Source organism: Alternaria postmessia (genome assembly GCF_024291825.1).
Source record: "Alternaria postmessia strain BMP 2775 chromosome Unknown scaffold_17, whole genome shotgun sequence".
NCBI lineage: Eukaryota > Fungi > Ascomycota > Dothideomycetes > Pleosporales > Pleosporaceae > Alternaria > Alternaria postmessia.
Genome location: NW_026260090.1, coordinates 427,323 through 448,306, shown reverse-complemented (window position 1 = coordinate 448,306; position 20,984 = coordinate 427,323). Strand labels below are relative to the sequence as shown.

General features: G+C 52.2%; 8 protein-coding genes across 8 annotated transcripts; all 8 read right to left on the bottom strand.

Moving 5' to 3' along the window:
- Positions 1 to 1,871: 1,871 nt before the first annotated feature.
- On the bottom strand, positions 1,872 to 2,531 carry J4E82_003939 (uncharacterized protein; the record flags this gene model as incomplete). The annotated part of the gene is made up of 1 exon (XM_051730222.1): positions 1,872 to 2,531. The coding sequence occupies one exon, from the start codon at positions 2,529 to 2,531 to the stop codon at positions 1,872 to 1,874; it is 660 nt and encodes a 219-aa protein (XP_051590190.1).
- An 871-nt stretch (positions 2,532 to 3,402) lies between these two features.
- On the bottom strand, positions 3,403 to 5,341 carry J4E82_003938 (uncharacterized protein; the record flags this gene model as incomplete). The annotated part of the gene is made up of 2 exons (XM_051730221.1): positions 3,403 to 5,236; positions 5,316 to 5,341. The coding sequence occupies 2 exons, from the start codon at positions 5,339 to 5,341 to the stop codon at positions 3,403 to 3,405; spliced, it is 1,860 nt and encodes a 619-aa protein (XP_051590189.1).
- Positions 5,342 to 7,403: 2,062 nt separating this feature from the next.
- On the bottom strand, positions 7,404 to 9,119 carry J4E82_003937 (uncharacterized protein; the record flags this gene model as incomplete). The annotated part of the gene is made up of 3 exons (XM_051730220.1): positions 7,404 to 8,801; positions 8,851 to 8,937; positions 8,994 to 9,119. The coding sequence occupies 3 exons, from the start codon at positions 9,117 to 9,119 to the stop codon at positions 7,404 to 7,406; spliced, it is 1,611 nt and encodes a 536-aa protein (XP_051590188.1).
- A 1,963-nt stretch (positions 9,120 to 11,082) lies between these two features.
- Positions 11,083 to 12,957, bottom strand: J4E82_003936 (uncharacterized protein; the record flags this gene model as incomplete). Its single annotated transcript, XM_051730219.1, has 2 exons — positions 11,083 to 12,554; positions 12,708 to 12,957. 2 exons carry the CDS (start codon positions 12,955 to 12,957, stop codon positions 11,083 to 11,085), a joined length of 1,722 nt encoding a protein of 573 aa, XP_051590187.1.
- Positions 12,958 to 13,763: 806 nt separating this feature from the next.
- On the bottom strand, positions 13,764 to 14,957 carry J4E82_003935 (uncharacterized protein; the record flags this gene model as incomplete). The annotated part of the gene is made up of 2 exons (XM_051730218.1): positions 13,764 to 13,931; positions 13,983 to 14,957. The coding sequence occupies 2 exons, from the start codon at positions 14,955 to 14,957 to the stop codon at positions 13,764 to 13,766; spliced, it is 1,143 nt and encodes a 380-aa protein (XP_051590186.1).
- Positions 14,958 to 15,530: 573 nt separating this feature from the next.
- J4E82_003934 (uncharacterized protein) lies at positions 15,531 to 16,442 on the bottom strand (the record flags this gene model as incomplete). Its single annotated transcript, XM_051730217.1, has 1 exon — positions 15,531 to 16,442. The coding sequence occupies one exon, from the start codon at positions 16,440 to 16,442 to the stop codon at positions 15,531 to 15,533; it is 912 nt and encodes a 303-aa protein (XP_051590185.1).
- A 1,384-nt stretch (positions 16,443 to 17,826) lies between these two features.
- Positions 17,827 to 18,759, bottom strand: J4E82_003933 (uncharacterized protein; the record flags this gene model as incomplete). The annotated part of the gene is made up of 2 exons (XM_051730216.1): positions 17,827 to 18,021; positions 18,517 to 18,759. The coding sequence occupies 2 exons, from the start codon at positions 18,757 to 18,759 to the stop codon at positions 17,827 to 17,829; spliced, it is 438 nt and encodes a 145-aa protein (XP_051590184.1).
- A 66-nt stretch (positions 18,760 to 18,825) lies between these two features.
- On the bottom strand, positions 18,826 to 20,670 carry J4E82_003932 (uncharacterized protein; the record flags this gene model as incomplete). The annotated part of the gene is made up of 1 exon (XM_051730215.1): positions 18,826 to 20,670. One exon carries the CDS (start codon positions 20,668 to 20,670, stop codon positions 18,826 to 18,828), a length of 1,845 nt encoding a protein of 614 aa, XP_051590183.1.
- Between the last annotated feature and the right edge of the window lie 314 nt (positions 20,671 to 20,984).

Below are 20,984 nucleotides of genomic sequence, written 5' to 3'. Positions count from 1 at the left end.
GCAACGATCGCCTTGGACCTTTCACCACACCCTTTCCCTCAAGAGCCTCATTCTGAGCTGTCAGACAAATATGCAAAACCACATCGCCACGCCGAAGCGTAACCTTGGGTATGCATGAGTAGGCCTTGATGGGTCGAATCATAGCTGACATTTCTTGCCATCCATTACACCGCTTGAGACCATCTTTGGGACCACATCGATCGGACGCACACAAAAGCTCACCGGAAATGAGAGTCTAAACACCATGATAGGCTTGACGGCAAGCCCGGGAAAGTCAAGGTCGCATACAGCAAGAGACAGCCACGTTCGATATCCGCGAGAAGTCAAAGCCATAGCAAGCGCAGATTGTCGTGGCCTTGGGAGGCTATGCCGATACGTCAAAAGAGTTGACCGGGATTGTGTGATGGTGTGCGGACGTGCATGCTGTGAGAACATCCTCTGAAAGCTGATCGTCGCACGCTAGGATCGCTGGCTCGACCCGTGCCGATAAATCCGGGCCAGTTTGTTTCTCTCGAGAGAAGATCAAAGAATCGAAGTTAACGGATGTAGAGAAGCAGTGTTGAAGCTCTTGAGCCTACCCAGTGCTCCTCAGGAGCTAACTGACAAGCGAACTTTTGAGCCGAAGGCCGCCAAACCTCGTCAACCCCGCCATAAACAATCGTCCTGGGATTTATGCTATCGACTCATGGGCTTGCTCGCTGCATTCCCGGGCCGATACTGTCTTGGAATCGGCTTATCGAGAGTGCGCACATGATATATAGGCAACACTCGTAGTGCCTTCCCTCTTCGCTGCGCAAGGGTCTTCCGACAAGGACAGGACGGCTCCTGTTCGTTCGACGTTCGTGTGTACCACCGACGCGCTTTCGCGCCATCAGACGACTCTGCTTCGCAGCAGCATATGCTGTACAACCGTGGCGTCACAAGGGCCAAGGTCGACTATGTCGTCAGATCAATGCGCTCTTGACGATACCTTCCCGAGACGATTGTTGTGAAAACTGCATTGAAGGCCCTGCGCCTGGCTATTTGGGATCATGTTCTGACAAACGGTTTACCGGCTTTGACGACATACACCATACTTGCGGCTCGAACAGATCCTTCGATGCTGACAGACAGCGAAGACAACCACTACACCACCAGGAGCCGAATGATATCTTTTAACGACCCTCCTGGATTGAGGACCCATGCATCTTGGGTCTTCAGCGTTGTTCCGGTAAGATTGGCCATCATAGGAGTCTACACCGCCTTTACGCTGAAGCTGTCAGCCTTGTCGTTGTCGATCCGCTCACGAAGTGATAATGGTTACCAACTCGCTCATCAACCCAGTGACTTGTAACGTCATCGTGGCTATTTAATCCAATTCAAAGAACAAGAAAAGCTCAAACTGACTCCCACTGTCTAGACATGCATACTGCCGTCCCTCAAATAGCATGTAAACGTCTTTTGAAGACTTTTGCTTCGTTCCAAACTTTCTATCAGCCTCTTGATCGTGGGCTAGCCTCTTGTGGTGCTTTTTGTTGGGTTGTCTTGCGATCAGAACCTATTGCGATGAAGACAATGCTCTACGCGTATACGTTCTCGGCAGTAGTGTCATCAGTCGTAGTACTATGACATATCATTTGCGGGCTAAAATACCACGACTAACAGCGTCACCTTCATGCGGAGAGTTGGGTTTCACCAAAAGCGCGAGGGGAGAAGAAAACATCATGAAGATCAATTACTAAAGTAGTCAAGGACAACTTTGGTGTTTGTCCTCTAGTCACCCAGCGTCTTCTTATCTCTGAGAGACTGCATTGAGCTTACATTAAGATGCAAAAAAAGACATGTAGGTAGAGCAGCTCAGACATGACATCCATTATTCATTTCCCTCTCTTTTACAAGAGCATGCCCGCAGCAGAACCGAACGCCATGATGCCAAACAGCAAAAGCCCGGCTTTTGAAGACGCACCCTGTGTGACACCCACTGCGCTGGCAGCTCCTGTCGAGTCCGCAGCTGAAGTACTTGCACTTCCGCTCTCACTCATCGTTCCAGCCGGAGTCGACTGCGCAGCCGTGCCGCTGCCACTACCACTGCTAGCTGCGTCTGGGTCCGTCGAATTCCTATCAATTTGGTCGAAAGGCGGGCTGCAGATAACAATCTCGACCCTCTTGCTCAAGCATTCTCCTAGGTCCAAGAAGCTCTGACCATCGGTGATCGAGCACGACGCTGTGCAAGGAAACGGACTGCCTGATGCGGTGGAGTCGTTGCTTGAACAGCATGCGTACATGTCCCAGAAAGCATGATCGTTGATGTCAGCGTCGTTGCTGATGACACATCCGCCGTTGCGACCCTCTGGTCGGCCGATAGGATAGCTGGATGGTTGCGCGGATTGTTCAGGAGCGACAGAATTCGAGGCACATCCCACTGCAGGGCCGTAGCTGAATATAGACGGGAACTCTGTAGGTTTGGTGAAAGGGCTGGGCGAGGCGTTTGTGTAGGTGGTGTACGAGTAGTTGTAGGTTGTCGTCGGCGTTGTTGTGGTCATAGACGTCATCTTGAACAGCTGTGTTGAATGTGGTGTGAGTGGAAGGGCCGGCAGGGTCCAGTGTTATTTGAAGAGGCTGAAGGCGTCAGAGGGACCAAAAGCAAAGAAACAGACTTCAGCTATGAAGCGACGAACGAGCTGACGCGTCTGGAGAACCGAGCTATATAATACTAAGGTGGAGAGAAGCGGTGTCTCGAACGCAGGCGGAAGGATACGAGGTGTGACAGGTCATTGATACGAGCTTAGGGGGCCCGGATTTAGAAGGTGAGCGTACCTAGGTAGGCTGCCTTCCTGGTTTCTCCAAATAGTAAGTGAGATCATCGAGGTCTGCAGAGCACTTGAACTTTCCGATACCGAGGCGGATGCAGAAGTTTGAAGATCTTCCAGATAGCGTTCGGCGCGCAGCAAACAAACAAGTGACGTGAATGAATGTGCATGGGGGGAGGCCAGTGAGCGCTTGGATGGATGCGGGGCTGGCTGGCTTAGCGTAGCGGCTTGAGCTCTCCGCTAGCTCCCATTGGTCGCCTGCTTCCAGCACCAAATATGCCTTCTCCAACTTTACGAGACTTGTAATTGTAAACCAGTCTCGATAGCACACTTTAGAGCCAAATGCTTACGCAGCTTAGAAAAGTACAATGATCTCCAGACGGTTTCCAAATCCGATCAAGATCAATGAGAGCCCATGAAGCACAGCGTAAACTTTTTGTTTGTTTCACTGTTCTTATGGAAAAGGAAGGGCTTACACAAGAAACAACGAAGCAATAGGTAAATGTTTTGAACGATTGAATTCTCATCTTGGTATCATAGCTGCTATGCAGAATATAGCACATTAACATCATACTAACATCATCACACTCATGCGCTTCCCATAAAGCACCATCTATGCCTTCTCGTCAATAGAGTGGTGAACACCAACAGTGCGGTCTCCGTGCACACTGCTCCTCCTCATGGTTGGGTCCTTATCGTAGTCCTGGTCAAGCTGGTTCATCTCGTCCTCAGTGTCGTTGAGGTGGTGGAACAGAATCCAGATGATGCAACCAGCAATGAACGACGAAACAGCAAGACCAGCAAACATCCACTGGATCTTGGGGTCGACAACGAGCGGGTTGAGTGCCTCAGAAATAGCAGATCCGAAAGCGTTGGTAAGGAGGTACATGGACTGAACGAACGACTTCATGCTGGGCGGGGCTTTGGTGTATGCGTACTCGAGACCAGTGACAGATGCGAAGATCTCAGAGAGACCGATGAGCATGTAAGCACCAGTTTGAGCGGCAATGTGAATGTTGTTTCCCTGGTGAACGCCATCGACGAGATCAGCGTCACACGCACCGGGATGCGCGTAGCAAGGCCCGGATTGGTAGATGTAGTATTGGATGACGCAAGCGTAAACCATGGCGAAAGAAGCGATCCAGAATCCGGCTACGATACGGTTGATCGGAGGGAACGGAATCTTGTGCTTGCGGAGCGTGGGCATGAGCCACTGGTCAACAATGGGCAAGAAAACGATAATGGCGATGGGATCGAAGTTCTGCATCAGGTCGTTGGGAATACCGTGGCCACGCATTTGACCGGCCTGAGTGACGAAGTTGTTGGAGAAGTTGCCGTAAACAACCCAGTAGATGGGGTAGAAAGCGAAGACCTGGCAAGCGATGAGAGCACGCTTAACTTCATCGACAAAGTGGTCGTCCCAGTTGAGAACCTTGGTCTTGCCCATGCCGGCCTGGTAGGAAGGCTTAGCAGCGTCCATCTTGCGGTTCTTGATCATCAGCCAGATAACGCGGAAAGCATCAGTAATGATGGATCCCTGAGGAGGTCGGACAACGTAGACCTTGCGACCGAGGACGAGGACGAGCAGTCCAACGAAGAAGACGCAGAGGCAAAGCAGGTAAGCGGACCAGAAATCAACGTCACGCTCCATGTAGGGGGTGGCGAGTAGAGACAGAGATCCGGCGTTGATGCACCAGTAGAAGATCATGTAAATCCTCTGGATAGTAATCGCAGGATCAATAATTACTTTCTCGCCAGTCTTGTCGTCATGGCCAATGACCATCTGCCTTCTCTTGTATTGGTCGGCAATCAAGGGAGCGACGTTGGACTTGATACCACCAGTTCCAAGACCAATGACAATGATGGCAACGATGAAACCACCGAGTCCAGCGCCGTGGTCGAGAGCAGCCGGGATAGATGTGCAGGTAAGGATGATAAGACCGACGATGTAGACACAGCAGAAGATGACAATGGTGTTGTACTTTCCAAGGTATTGATCGGCAATGATGGCACCGAGAATGGGAGTGACGTAGCACCAGAACTGGAAGAAGGTGGAGAGACCAGTGGCTCCCTGGTGGCCCATACCGAGCGCACCACGACCTTCTGAACCGTCACGAGGACGCGAGATGTAGTTTTGGAAGATACCGGAAGCACCGTAGTAGGTGAAACGCTCACAGAGCTCGACGATGGCGACCAAGAAAGCACTCTTGGGAAGAGGCTCTCCGACCTTGCGGAGGGTCTTCAATTCCTCAGCGGTAGGCCTGATACCGCCGATGCCGTCGTCCTCTTGGACAAAGGAAGCACCATCAGATCCGGAGCCGGTAGTCAGCGCACCGGGCTTCTCGAGGGAAACATGGGCGCCGGCGACGTTGGAGTCGTTGATGGTAGCACCGTAGAGATGAGGGTGGTGGTCAGCGACCTCTTGACCGTGCTGGAGTGCCTCAGCGCTGTTAAAGTTGTCAGCAAGCTGTCGTAGTCCCGACAGACCCGAGTACAAAAGGGCCGAGGGGCAGGTATATAACATACGCAGTAGTCTCATGGGCGGTAGCCATGGCTTCAAAGCTCAATTGCAACCAAAGACAGAGTCAATGGAAAGGCAGCCCAGAGTGAGTGTAACCTGAGGTAGAAGAGAAGGTCCGGTAACACCTGGAGTCTTAATAGAAGAACGAAGACACCTCCATTATTTAACCCACCCCCTCGTTGAGCACGCGCGAAATCCACCTGCCAGTCACGTATCCAATGGCTCCGACGTTCGCCTCTGTCGCTCAAGGGCTGTGGAACCAAGCACGCACAAGCACTCTCGCCATGACCGATGTAACGTCTTGATAGCTCTGCTTCTAACCAGATAAGCGTAGTCGTCCGGCACAAGGCCTGTCGAAGCCTTCCCTTGGCGGCTTAGTCGCGCCATTGCCCGCTCGGCGTGCAGCTAACCGATTCGCCCCCAAGCCGGAACAGCTGCAAGCACCTGCCAAACGCGGCGATTGCACGCGGCGATCTTACGTTGGTGTTTTCGACAAAGTAGTTGGTTACCACACTCTATCACGCCGTGCCGAGCTGCCGGGCCCTGACCACCGTGAATGCGTGAGTTGTGGTTCGCCCGTTTGCTGCGGCGTTGGACGACCCCAGCACCATCAATGCTCGTATAAAAAACCGCACACGTAACTTTAGCTGCAGTCATGCTAACCGTGCCGCCACAGAGATAGGATGGCATCGGCAATCCTGCAACCAAATAGCCAACGTATTCTATTTGCAATCCAGCTCTGACCGGTCCATAATCTTTTCAAGTCTCCAGCCTTCCAGACACTCATCTGGAAAATTTGCCTGGCCGACCCACCCCGATTGCGGAAAGTAGAAATAGTTCAGACAGTCTCTCCGGGTTCAGGGACCAGGACCGCCGAATCTAACGACCTCGGTTTCTTTCCAAACAGTCCCGAATACACACTAGTTCGGGCGACGCCGAGAGGGAGACAGAGAGATAAGCTTCTGACCCGCAGTGGAGCTGTTCACGGTCGTCTCGCCTAGACACGCTCGATTGGGGATTCAAGCCACGACATGGCCAATGAGTCTGCGAGGATCTCCGCATCGCGCGCTTATGGGCTGCTTAGTGGGGAATTTAAGCGGTGGTTGGGTTTTCGATGGTGGTGGACCATCTTTGCTTGGTAACGGTGACCGAGGATCAGGCGAGAGATGAGCGTAAGACGGGGGACATTGCAATCCGACATTGTATATCGCAAGTCTCTTGTCGTGGTAATGACAACCGCGTGTTGCAGGCCATGGCCTTCATGCACATCACGTCCTTCTCCGCTGTAAATGTTACTCCGCCTCCGTCACGACATGCAATTTCCGCCATAAGCACGGCTAAGCTGCAGCGCCCAGACACGGAAGGCGCGGTCAAGCTTTCTTACCGACACACATTTACCTGTCAGCGGCGCAGTGGCGCGCCTGAACGTCGGGTCGCGTACATGTTCCTTATATAAGCGTACAATCCCCGCGTTAATCCCGGCCCTGCCCTTGGTTATGCGTGGTGCTGGGTGCTGTGTGCCTGTCCCCAATGCTTCCAGAAGGCCACGCCTGCAGGTGCGCGGCGGTAATGGAAGATAGTGACCCACGGCCCAACCCACAGATCTGGAAGCTCGTTGTCCTGGTGCCCACATGAGCTCCATATTATAAACTTGGTATATGCTTGAAGCCCTTCGTGTCGCAGGGCGTGAGTGTGAAGATGTTGCCCACTTGGGCAAACTACCCACACGAGCGTTCCACTCCGTCAGCACAGGGCACTCGAGACACGCGACTATTTCACCCAGTGGCAGCTAGTGCTGTGTTGGAGAGGTTGGTGTAAACGGTCGAGAGATAAGGATACGAAACATGAGTCACGTTTCGCCATCACTTCTTCATTATGTTCAGCTACCTTCTATTCCTCCAATGCATTACAATGCCGTCCATGAAGATTCCATTCTCTACCCGCCATGCATAATTAGCGACCATGATGTCGCCCTAGCCTTTTGATACAAGGGGCCTCCCAAACAGAAGAAACATTGACACATACAAGCGTCGGGGTACTGTAACGAAACAAATAATACACGCAGTGCCAGTGGAAGGGAAAAGAGCAATTGCTTATGAAGAAGGCGCAATGGGACCGGTAGTATTGGGGTCGCAGCATTGCTTTCCTCCACCGCAGCTGTCGGGGCATTCTAGCAGACAAGCATCAGGGCCGCCCTTTACGCTGGGGTTCTTGCTGACGCGACCGCCATCTTCCGCGCCGCTGTCGTCAGAGCCATGGGCTGAATGGTCGTGGCTGGCGTCGAGGCAGAACTCAGGCTGGATGGTAGAAGAGTGAATGCCATACTGGTGGAGGCATTCGCGGATTTGGCGTGCGAGGTCCATGTAACGTGCCGAGCCCTCACCCTTGAAGTCAAAGTCGACCTGAACGTGCAGCGATGCAATAAGCTTCGTGTCTGACAGCTGCCAGACGTGGAGATGGTGGCAAGAGACGATGCCGGTAAGGTCGGTAATGTCCTCAGTGATGTCGTCGATGGAAAGGTTCTCCGGAACGGCTTGCAGAAGGATACGAGAAGCAGCCTTGCACAGGGGCAGAGCAGACAGAAGGATGATGACGGTGATGAGCAGAGACACAGCGGGATCAGCATACATCCTCCAGGAGAAGTCGGTGAGCCAGATGAACAGAGCAGTGCCAATGACACCAATGTTGCCAAGAGCATCGCCCATGACGTGTAGGAAGACACCACGCATGTTGAGATCTGCGTGAGAATGACCGTGGCCACCTGCGGATGACTCTTTCTTGGGCTGGTTGTGGTTGTGGCCCTTGTGCTGATCCTTCTTGTTGGTCTTGCCATTTCCGTGAGAGTGGTCGTGTGAGCCGTGGCTCTTGGACTTGGATAGAAGCGAAGTCTGCTCAGTGGGCTCGTCGTCATCTATGACATTATTGTCCTCGTCGTCAGCCTCGTCGTCGTGCGCGCGCGAAGACTCGATAATGCTGTTCCTGAAGGACGAAGGGTGTACGTAGATCTCGTCGATGGTGGCATAGTTGCGCGAGTGCGATCGGCTGTGGCGTTTGTTCTTCTTTCCAGGAGTAGACGAGCGGCGTGTGTCTGCGTCGGATGTGAATGACACACCGTTGGACTTGGTGGGTGTTTGGGTGAGGTTTGACGGGAAGCCGACGCGGTTCTGGGGCAGCACATCCGCGATGTTACCGCTCTCATCTGCGACGGCATGGTCATGCGCGTCTACACCATGAGAGTGACCCTCCTCAGCGTGTGAGTGCGCGTCATGTCCGTGGGAATGGCCGCCGTGGCCGTGGCCGTGATCGTGGAAGAGGAAGAGACCGATGATGTTGGATGCGAGACCGCAAGAACCGACGATAAGAATGACGACGGGGTGCGAAACATCCTGTGGCTCAACGAATCGCTGGATGGCTTCGAGGAAAATAGAGAGACAAAGCGCGACTAGAAAGACTCCGTTGATCAGAGCACCTAGAGTCTCCGCACGTTGCCACTGCTCCTAGTTAGCAGAGCCGTCGCGCACAAGCAATGGGCCCACTCACTCCGTATGTGTATGTCTTTGAGTTTGTCTTCTGGCTAGCCACCTTGACTGCCCACAAGCCGACAAGGAGCGAGATGACATCGTTCAACTGCGCGAGGGGTCAGCATGTGCCTCCGCATTATACGTCGAGCCAGATATACGCACCATGTGGAACGAGTCGGCAACCAGCGCCAAAGAGTGCACCGTATATCCGGCAATCAGCTCGACGAAGAAGAAAGCCGTGTCGATGGCGAGCAGTATCATGATGCGCGTGGATTTGGAGAGCCCCATGTTGGCGGTATCGGAGCGTCCTTCGCGCTGCACTGGGGTAATGGGTTGACGGCGCGAGGGGTGCGATCGAGGCTTCGGGGCCTTATGTACGACGGCGGAAGTGGGTAGGGGGCAATGTCGTGTTGGGGAGTTGGAGAAAAAGGGTTGGGCTCACGGTTCGCAAGGTTGTCGCGTAGGAGAATTAAGAAGCGGAGTGGCGCTATTGCGTCAGGCCTCACCCAGTGCAGACGTACAAACTAGCCATGTTTGCGACTAACGGCCCGTATCGACATGCAATACTTGAGCAGTAACACGCACCCAAAACAACTTTAACCGCCTCACATTGGCAAACTCTCCCTTGTTTCCGCGTATCTGTAGCACGTCCACTGCGCGCTGCTCTCAGTGCGACAGCCGCGTACCGAGGTTCATAGCTAAACGCTGCCAATATATCCACAGATACTGGCAAACCTTTCCAAAGCCTTGCCCCGCAGAGTTGCTATGGTTTGCTCCTGTAGCGCGTGCCGCTATGCCGCAGTTCCACAGTGCCACAACTTGAACAGTGAACTCGGCTAGTTGCGAAGGGTCTGAGTTGGGCCCACCGCAAACGATGACATACCGTTGGCGACGTGCCTACTTGAGACATGTTCCAGCCTTGATGATACTCGTCCAACTCGCACATGACTAGTTCTGCACTTGTGCCTGTGGCGGGTGCGCTGACTAAACACATCTGCGCCATAGTGTAGCATGTGAATCAGCATTCGTCTCTACAAAGACGCCCATACGTACTACTCGTTACCAAAGTACGTCTTCTCGATGTCTACCCCAACAACCACCGCGAATGTCCCCAACAGCAAACACATCATCAAAACCATGACGAGCCCTACCTCCCACCCTCCTGCCATGGCCTTCCCTCTCACAAGCGCCCTCTGTAGCCGCCAAAACCTGATTGCCCCTACTAACACCACGACAATAGCCATGCAGATCAAGGTTGCTGCAAGCGGTTTCCCGACCTTGTAGAAACCAAAGTGCGGGTTAGGCGTAGCCGAATGCTGTAAGTGGAAGAGCTGAGCGGTCAAAACTCCTGTCATGACAAGGATAAGGGAGGTACGGAGGTAGCCTAGGAAAGTGCGTTCGAGTGCTGAGCGCCTCATTAGCTGCCGAAACATCCAAGAGTGGACAGGGAAGGGGATATACCCAAATGATCTCTGTGCGCTCCTTCGTCGATGCTCAGGCTAACGTGTGCAGCCCAAAGTTTGACAACTGGGTCATACCACCGCTCCGTCCTTGCTACTTCGTCTCTACCAGGTCCTTCCTGATACACATTGACCTGTGCACTTGTTATGCTGATGTCAGAAGCATGGCGCCTGAGATCCTCTCTTGAGTCATTTGTCGAGCTGCGCAGCAACGCATTGCGCGATCGTATACTGTTGAGACTAGGTATCGCACGCGGTTCATTCAGTGTAGTAGTTCTTTCGCGACGTACGGGTCCCAACTCCTGCGAGTAGCGCTGTCGCTCGTAGCGCACTGCAACTTCTGAGTCAGGATGTGGTTCTGCATGGGCGCGATCGTGGAGAGCTGCCGCAGGTAGGCCAAGTGGTGATACAGCGCGAGGTGGTGCTGGAACGCTCATGGATCCGGTCTGCATGCGTGACACGAGAGTAGTAGTGTGGAGCTTAGGAACATAAGACCAGTCATGGTAGCAACCACGTAGAACGCATGCGATGCTATCTGATAACACTTTCTTCGGAAAAGAGCGGGAGCGGAGTTATTGCTACCTAGGGGAGTGAATCGAATGGGCAGGAAGCTTGGGGTTGTGGGGATGCGTCGGCACGTCGGCCGGACCATCGCGCATGCTCTTGAAGGTTGAAACCGCTTGCTATATGGTAAATTCCAGGAACATCGATGGTGGACAGTTATTAGAATTACGTCTCTAGCTACAGCAATACCTCGTTATCGTTACATCGTCTTTGCGCCAAGAACTGCATTACACAAGAGCGAGCCCGCCTACCACCACGACAGCAGCGACGTACACCTGCTCCATAACCCCATGTGTCGCTCTTGTCGCAGCACCACTCGAAGTGCTCGAAGGAGCAGCATCTGTGCTCGATGGCGCTGAGGTACTCGTGGAAGAAGAAGAAGCCGTAGAAGTAGGAGCACTCGCCGATCCAATCTCATCAACATCGTCTGGCGCATCGTACAATTCATTCCCATCACTCGCCATAGTCCATCCCAACGCAGTACCATCACTGCTCACAGCTTTTCCACGTACAAAGCTCTCCAACTGTGCGTCGGAAAGGTCGATTGTTGTCTCAAATCCTGTCCTCCTTGCCACAGTGACATTGGTCCAGGTACGTGAATCGCTCGCATTGGCCGTGCATACAACCCAACTTTCGACCTCAGTAGCCCCGTTCCAAGAGAAGAACGCCGTGTTTCCGTCTTGATCCCAGTGCACATCCGGCTTGGTGGATGGGTTTCCCTCCCATTGCTGGCGATACGCGCGGTATGCGTTTACAACGTTACTTTTGCCAAACTGTACGTCAAGAAGGATGTTGCCTTGGTGGTCCAACTCAGTGAAGAAGGGCTGGCTGCCGAAGCCAAGCATGAAGTTTGTGGTTCCGTTAGAAGGGTCGATGGCTTGCAAGCTGCCTTCGAATGTTGCAAAGGTCTTGCCTTGGTTGGCGAATTCAGTAATAAGTTTGACGGTCTTTTCGTTCTGATTGACATCGAGCAAGAGACCTCGCGAATAGCCAATCGTCTCGGTGGGTCCATTGTCAAAAATCGTCATGCGAGTTTGGTTGTCGTTGAGCCAGCGAGCATCGTGTTGGAAAGCGAAGTTGGCTGCCGGGTCAACGTCAAAGTCTGATTGTTTACCTTGAAGGCGCCAGATGATGCTTCCGTCTTGTCCAGATATCTTGTATATGGCATCCATGACGCGTGCTGAGACTAGGTAATCACCGTTGCTGTCCTTCTCGACGGAGTTTATATGGAAGTAATCCCACGGCGCTTCTTCGGATTGACCAACCTCAGACGGGAGAGAGTTGTACGACTCGTTGATTCCAACATGAGTACTGGCATTCCACTCAAAAATAAGCTCTCCAGTCTCGATGTTGATTTCCTGGAAAGTATTCTCGAACAGCCAACCATTCTCGATACCTCCGGATGCAGTCAAATCCCATGGAATGCCATGGTAGATCAAGACAAGCGCGGTATCGTCAGCAGTGATGTCGAACTCGTGGATATCGCCCATTTCATCTCCGAAACGGTTGACCTGAAAGTGCGCTATCTCGTCATAGCTTTGGTTGAGGATATGATATGAACCTCGTCCGTAGCCGTTCAGTAACTCTCCAGACCAGAGTGTAAGTACAGGCTCGCCCTTGTATGTCTGCGTCTTGAAATCGAAAGGTTCGCTGTAGTTGCCGGTCCATACAAGTGACCCCATGCGATCATCTGAGAATTCTGGTCACACGAATTAGTATATGAATTCAGCGTTACACGATCGACCTGGCGCGACTGAAATGCATGGCTTACACGTAAAATCTAATTAACTCCCTGGAGAAAAGAGAAACATACCAAATATTGCTGGCCAATTCTGCCCACTCGTAGGCAGACCATTGATCCCCAGGAACACAAGTCCGCTCTGCAACGCTGTTCCATTTCGATTGATCTGCATCTGCGGTGGCTTCACATTCGTGTTCGACATGTAAGTTTGGTACGGCGTGCCACTCGGATCAGAAGCTCCATAGCTGTCGAAGTCATAGCTAACAGAATCCTGTGCAGTAACAAAGGGCAGTAACAGAGACGACAGCTTCAGCAGTGACAGGCTAGCTTGGGTAGCGACTGAGTGGGCGCTGTGCATCATGACGGCGCATACGTAACGATCGATTAGAACCAGATGAGAGCGAGGAAAAACCAGCAATTAGGGTATCGAGAGCACAAAGAAAAGTACAAGCAGGCTGAGAGCAGGAAGGAAACACAAGTACCGAAAGGCGGCAGCCCATGATGTACCCCGGTAAGGGTGCGGCTTGTTGGATTCCCAGCTCATCTCCTCAATCCGGTCTGTCGATTGCTTACACTTGGCCCGGATAAGCAGACAAGCCACGCTTACTAGGCCTAAGACGCGTTCTTGGGCGCCCGGACAGGTCATGGGGGATGCGATCTTCTAGATGCAGCTTGTAGACAGCTGCAGGGTGTGGGGCCGCGCATTGACATAGTACCAGATTTTCCCATCCTACAAACCCTCCATTACACGAGCAGTAATGCTGGCAATTTGTTAATCACGTCCATACAGCAGATTTCCAGAGAACAGACGTAAGCTGGATAGCTTTATTGTGACGCGAGATAGACAACAAACGGGACTTCGGGAGTTAGGCGTGCCAGCGGCTCACGCTGCTAGTACGGCTGATTGTGCCGTACGCCACATATCAATGGCGGTTGGTGCGTCAATCATACTGGGAATATGATTCGTACGTTACCGCCACAGTCTTTCACTCTCGCTTATCGGTTTCCCTGTTTAATGAAAGATTAGTGATGGCTAGAACGGCATCATATCTCCACGCACGTGAGACAATTTCTTAACACGGCAAGCATATTGTGACGCCGCGTCACAATGAATTTATCTGGGTCAGAATAGCGTTTTGACCTCTTGGTCTGCTATGCAGACTGACTCTATTTGCTCATGAACTTGCTCGCAATGTTGAGCGCGCTGCCGAGAGCGCCTCCAGAGTTACCACCGCCGCTTCCACCGCTGCCTCCGCCCATCTGCGATTTCAGATAGAACTTGAGAGCCATCTGTGCAGCCTGAGCAATGGCATCTTGCTTAGTAGCAGCCGGGTCCTAAGTATGTCAGTAAAACACTCAAATGTGTAAGGTACGCTTAAGACCTACAGTCTTGCCCTCGCTTTGCTGCTTGTCGAACAGCTGGGCTGCCTGACCCATGGCCATCCCGATGAACTTGTTCTGTCCACCCTTGGCATCCTCGTTACTGCCGTTGTTGAACATCTTCATGGCTTGCATAGCCGCCGCAGCGCCGACGTTGTTTGAGCTGGCTTGCTCGTTACCGCCGTGGCCACCACCGCCGTAGAATTTCTCGTGCTGCTTGACTGCATCGTCTTCATCTACATCCTCATCCTTGAGCTTGTCCTTCTTGCCGGACAGCATACCGAGGACGTTGCTAAACAGATCGTTGTCGCCGCTGTTTCCAGACTCGCTCGAAGCATGCTGGGCCGCACCTGAGAAATCGTCCGAGGCACCACCATAGCCACCACCACCGCCGTAGGATGTGCCCGAAGAGTGTTGACCTCCGTGGCTACCTGATCCGCCGTACCCTCCAGTGTTGCCTCCATAGCTGCTACCTCCGGATGGGCGGTCATTATAGTCGTCACCACCTGAGTAGCCCCCACTGGGACGGGACTCATGGCGCCTGTCGTCACCGTAGCCACCGCTCGGGCGGTCGTTGTAGTTGTCGCCACCGCCTGAGTAACCTCCGCTTGGACGAGACTCTTGACGTCTGTCGTCGCCGTAGCCTCCGCCTCCAGAGTAGCCTCCGCTGGGACGGTCGTTGTCGTATCCTCCACCCTCGTGTCGTCGTCCACCATGGTCTTCGCGTCTCTCATCACCCAACGCTGGACCACCGTAGCCGCCCTCCTGCGGTCTTCCATATTCTTCTCTGCGCTCACCACCACCACCGTAACCGCCAGAGGAGCCATAACCTCCTCCTCCGCCTCTCCTCTCTTCGTCACCTAGAGCAGGCCCACCAAAGCCACCTTCCTGGGGTCGGCCGTATTCTTCGCGGCGGTCGTCTCCACGACCACCATAGCCAGACTGCTGGCCGTACTCGCGGCGATCGTCGTTGTATGACATGTTGAAGGTCTTGAAGTCTGCTTTCTTGTTAGCGATGCCAGAATGGAGAACGGTTGACTGCTGATGCTCCCACGTCTCTTAAGCTTGCTCGGAGCTATGCGACGCGAACATGCAAGTAGAGAAGGTTGTAGGTCATTGATGAACACAGGAGAGCAATGACTTACAAAACGTTGAAGAAGTGAGGGTTGTATATGGATTGAGGGTTGGCAAAGTTTGAATGTGCAGATGTGTGTTGAGGAGGATGTCAGGTACCCAAGTGGCAGCTATAGCTCTTGTCGGCCTTGGAAGTTGCTTGCCCCTCCAACCAAGGCGCTGCCCCTCACTACTGACGTACAGCACCCACTACGCGGCAAGCTTCCCTGTCATGATTCGCGCTAGTGTTACAGCAACATGCACATCACGTCACGTCGGACAATTCAACGATTAGCGGTCAGCGTCGTCAGGGTGCGATTCATGTCTGCTGCTACAAATATAGTATCAATGCAATGTTCGCTGCATTGTGATGTCGGAAGAGAGCTTGGATCCATGACGTGACATTCACAACCAACCAACCTCATCCTATCCCATCGACCTTTAGTAGTCATCGCTCCTCCTGTTCGAACCCCCATACCCAGAACTCTCGCGGTCATTGGAGCCATAGCTGTCCTCGTTCCGGCGTTCAGAACTTCCGTACGAATCATTGTCGTCACGACCCGAAGAGCCACCATACCCAGAAGAAGTGTTTCCTGAGCCATAAGTCTTGTTGCTTGAGCCGAAGTCATCGTCGTTGGTTTTGCGGTTAGAGGAGCTGTACGAGTCGTCGTTGTCACGGTTCGATGAGCCGTAGCTTGACTGGTTCTTGCTTCCATACGAGTCATCATCATCCTTACGGTCTGATGAACCGTAGCTTGATTGATTCTTGCTACCGTACGAGTCTTCGTTGTCATTGCGGTTCGAGGAGCCGTAGCTGGACTGCTTGTTGCTTCCGTAAGAGTCCTCGTTGTCGTTTCGGTTCGAAGAGCCGTAGCTGGATTGCTTGTTGCTGCCGTATGAGTCCTCGTCGTTGTCATTACGGTTTGATGATCCATAGCCCGAAGACTTGCTCTCTGAACCATAGGTGTTATCGTTGTCATTACGACCCGATGAGCCATAGCTTGACTGTTTGTTGCTACTGTACGAATCGTCGTCGTCATTGCGCTTCGATGAGCCGAACTCGGAGGTCTTGTTGCCAGAACCATACGAGTCGTCGTTGCGATCGGAAGAACCATATCCTGATGACTTCTTCTCAGATCCGTAGGTATCCTCGTCATCATTCCTGCGCGTAGAAGATCCGTAGGAAGTGCTGTCGTTGTCATTCGATCCATAGCTGGACGTTTTGTTGCCGTAAGAGGAGTCATCCTGATTGTTTCCATATCCAGAGGACTTAGACCCGTACTCATTGTCGTCACGGTTGCTGCTACCGTAGCCTGAGGTACGGTCCTCGCGATCGTTATCGTTGTAAGACATGGTGATGAGAACTGGTGTTTGTTTGGAAGAATTGAAGATTGAGAATCTATTGTGCAGAAAGAAGTCGGAGCTTGTTGATTGCTGACGATTATGGCAGACATCCTACCTCTTTATGTACGCTCTCTCGGACGCAGACCTACCCCTCTATCACCCCGCAACACCAAAAGCAGGTTTGGTGTTGGTTCTGCCGTCTTTGCTCCATTGCTATCGCTGCGACCCCTGTGAAGCTGAGCCGTGAGCTAAGGACCGCTCTAGATCTCGGCAAAGTCCGAATGCGCAATGGTTCCGCAGCAACTCATCACCAAAAACGTCATGGTAAACATCTGAGTCTCCATCGTGGCACCGCAAAGCCACCGCACAGATATGACCGAGCAACGTACTAGACTTTCGGTGTGGCCTTTCGTAGCGCAGAACAACCTTTGCAGCTACATTAGCACGACCGCGAGCGCGCCGAAGCTGGATTTGCGGGATTAATGTAGTGGCTGAGCATGATGTACTGTGTCCGGACGTATCTGGTGTGTTGGAGGGGTAGATTCCAGATGGGCGAATAGAGCGAGAACGATCGGACACGGGATGGCCGACGGGTGGGACATCAAGCACGCAAGCGACATGGGTTGCGAACTTCATGTATGAAGGATGAGTATTCCAGCGGTTCCGGAGATGCTCAAATGAAGAGAAGCTAGTGACAATGCAGAAGAGATGAATGGTGGTTGACAAATTACCTAGGTATGTATGGTCGCGCTAATTTGGTAGTTACACGCCGGTCCTTGCACGTAAGAGATCATCCAGAGTTGAACGAACGCAACCACGGATGATCAGAGTTAGCTTCTAAACAACCAATGTTGTGAGTTATCTCGCAGGTGCGCGATGCCCATAATGGTTTCGTTCTGAACCCTCAGCCTTTCGAGCGTTAACATCAGCTCCGGCGCCTACCATCCTCGCCATCTTGACCAAGACATTCATCCTACCACAAGTCCAGTATGTGTCCGGCTCTGCCATCTTCATATCTCTTGGCGTGCATATCTGGTACGGATGTACTTCATTAAGCCACTACAGTTAGTCCGGTTGCACGATAACTTTGATCCGTCCTTTGGCGTCTTATCTATTCTAGGTCAACGAACGTAACGGATTAAGCGGTACAGAGCTTTGGTGTCGTTGATCATCTGGATGGTTCTGTGCGGGGTGGTGAGAGCAAACAAGACTTCAAAGATGATGATGGCGATGAACGCCACTGAGGTTCAAACGTGATGTACACTTACAGTTGTAGAACGCATACCTTCACCACTTGCTGTAAACGAAGTATTCGCTGTATTGTGTTGCCAAGATAGAATTAGAGTACCTCTGAGCTACTTGCCCTGTGTAGAGACTCATTTCTCCTGTTACACTATTCTCTACAGTTCTCAACTAAGGCGTTAGGCATAGTCTCTTGTAGTCCACTGATAGCACACTTGAACTTTCCTACGATTGTCAGTTGACCGAGAGCTTCAGCAATCGAAAGCGCTGTCCTGCCATCTTCTGTGAGGGTAGATACATCGGCATCCCAATCGATAAGGATATCAACAATGCTCTCGTGGTCGTTCTCGAATGCCACAATCATATGTGTCCAATCGTCCGAAGTCCGTACATTACCTAGGTAATATCACAACCACACCCCTTGAGTCTCTTCACTATGTCCAGGTTTCCACCACGACAAGCCCGGTAGAATGGAGTAGCCCCAGAAGTTGAAGGAATATGTAGGTCAGCTCCATGCTCTAGCAGCGTCTCCAGTCCCTCGAATGCACAGTAATCAGCAGCGAAATGTATTGGAGGCTCTCGGAAAGTGCCGTTCAGAAACTTAGCGCACAGGTGAGGAGTTGCACAGCTACCTCTCTTACGGTCACCCAATACTGCACCCAAGGACTGGTATCGCATTTGCGATCCTAGCTTCCAGCAGCTTTGAGGTACTAGAGTCTTCAAACGACCACAAGGACATTTTCAGCTGAAAAAAGAATTAATTCAAACTACCTAGGTACGTACGTCCTTCTCATTTGCAAAGACCATCACACATCCTTCAGTACCTTTCCGCAGGCAGCACCTCTTCGTTTACTTCGTTTCTCTCTTCAAACGCCTCCACCAACCCCTTTGCTTCCCCCAAATCCTCGATAAGTATGCTGACATTTTGTTTCGCCATTAGCAGAAGAGCGTCAAGTTCCTTCTTCTTAAGAGGGCCCTGTGCTGCTCTTCCAAACAGCTGAGTCTGGGCCACATAATCTCCTGGCTTATGAGAGTGCAGCAACTCATCCTCTCGAATAGTAGCATCTGAGCCACGTGAGAACATGTGAGCAAGCCGACCACGACATGCTTTGCGTCTCCTCTGGATATCGTTAAGTGTGCGCCACACCTCTCATTCGCGCTCCCAACATCCAGCCAGAACCTTGTTGCTGAAGTCTACTATGCGCTTGAGTTCTATAACCTCTTCCTGCAGGCTGAGATTCTGTACATCGAGTTCCCTGACCTGGAGGTGCTTGTTCTCCAGATTTGTGCTAAGTTCTGGAATGAGGTCTTCTTCTACGCCAACGATGCGATCTTGGAGACCGTAAACCGCAGTGTGTAGCTTTTGGACAAGACGCACGTCTAATGGGATCGCCGACATGGCATTGCTGCGTGGTACAAGATTGGGAAATGGTGGAGGATATGGAGGAGCCGAATCGTAGATGACATCGTAGTGGAGGGCGAGTTCGGACGGTGTCAGTAGAGAACAGAGAAAGGCGAAGACATGCTCTGGCACACGATCAGGGGGTGACGGTGGGCGATGATAGGGATCATGATTGGAGTCGTCACTAGAGCCCGATGACGAAGAATAGTAACCTGGTGGTACACCATTAGTTAGCTGAGGTGGACTCTCTTCATTACCTCCGCGTAGTGGCCAGTCGGAGTGCGGGGGAGAACAATAGAGAGCGCTACTTGAATTCGAACGATTGTGATATCCAGCATTCACGCCATTAGGCAGTGACTGTTCCTCCTGTTGTTCCTCGAGTTGTCTAAACTTTTCCAGTGACAACGACCGGTCCGCCTGTCCAGACTGAAGACGGTCATGAAACTCACTCCCAGCACTTGGGTGGCTGAAATTTGGAACAAGACCAGCGTCCTTCATAGTAACAGGGTAAGAGTTCTTGTCAAAAAGCTTTTGATCAGCAGAGGTGAGACTACGTTCAATTCTTTCTCTGACTCTTGCTCTCATGACTGGATCGACGGCTTCATTGCGTATGATACTGTTGAGCGCTGAGTTCCATGTTAGCCGTTCAGGCTGCTCGCTTCCGGTTGACAATCGGATTTCTAGTCTTCTCGAGGCATTTCCTTCAGCCTTTTTCTGTGAACAATCTGATTGAGTTGGTGTGGAAGAGAAATCAGCCTGCGGTACCGAATCAATATCAGTCTCAGGGGCATCCGTCAGGTGCGGTGGGGCATCAGGTGTGAATATCGTCGGTAGGATGCATGCTGAGTCAGGTACATCCACAGTGGCCTCTTTGCTGCCATCAGCGTATACGGAATTATCCAAAGGGAAGTCCATGAAGCCATCCCATTCCCTAGTGCCAGGGGTGATCGGTCCCCTTGGTGGAGATGGGGGTCTTGGGGAAGACGGAGTCCGCATTAGAACTTGTGCCCGTGGAGCTGCAAGACTCCTGCTGCGTTCTTTCCACCGCCGCAAGTTCTCAGCGTTTTGTTTGGCCGTCAAATACTCACTCGGCACGGGTCTCGGATACTCTCTTTGCTCTATCTCATGAACCTTATTCCGCTCTTCCCACTGTCTTAGATTTTCTGCGTTCTGTGACGCGGTTAAGTATTCACTTGGCACAGGCCTTGAACGTGGCTTCTGCTCACGCTGCGTCTTTGGACGCCTTATTGGGGCTCTGTGCACCTCCTGTCTAAGCTCTCCTCCCAGTGGGCCAGCGCAAATCGGCTCTACATCAGAGGCCAGCATGATGCTGTTGAAGAAAAGCTGCTCCCGTGGGTAAATGTGACCCCTGTATGGACCTCTGTCGATAATCACTGGAAGCTCATCAGGCGAATCACTACTCCTAGGCCCCACACGCCCGTCATCAAGGTCGTTCTCAATCTTGTCGCGTGCCCTTCGCCTCTCCTTCTCACGTCGTTCTTCTAATTGTCTTGGTGTAGGAGATGGTTCATGGATCGTGTAGTAATGAGTAGGGCGTCGAAAGGGGTGTTTGAGCCGCTGGAACGATGGCATCGTTGTAGTTTAGGAGCTGGAAACCAGGTGTCGTAGATGCTAGATGATACAAGAAGGCCAGGATGTGGGAATACAGTCCTCGATCATGGGGATGCATGCGTTGTTTGGCAATCCAATTTGTCCGATTGTGATAAAGGGGCGTTTGTGGATGTGTTGGCTGATGGTACGCTTCAATGACAATCGCAGAATCACGCATGACCATGGTGATGTCCGAACACATTTGTCTGCAGTGGAATTGTGTAAGCAGTCAGGAAGTGATTGCGCGGAGACTGGGACGAGCACGATGGAAGTTATGAGAAAGGACACCGTGTGGT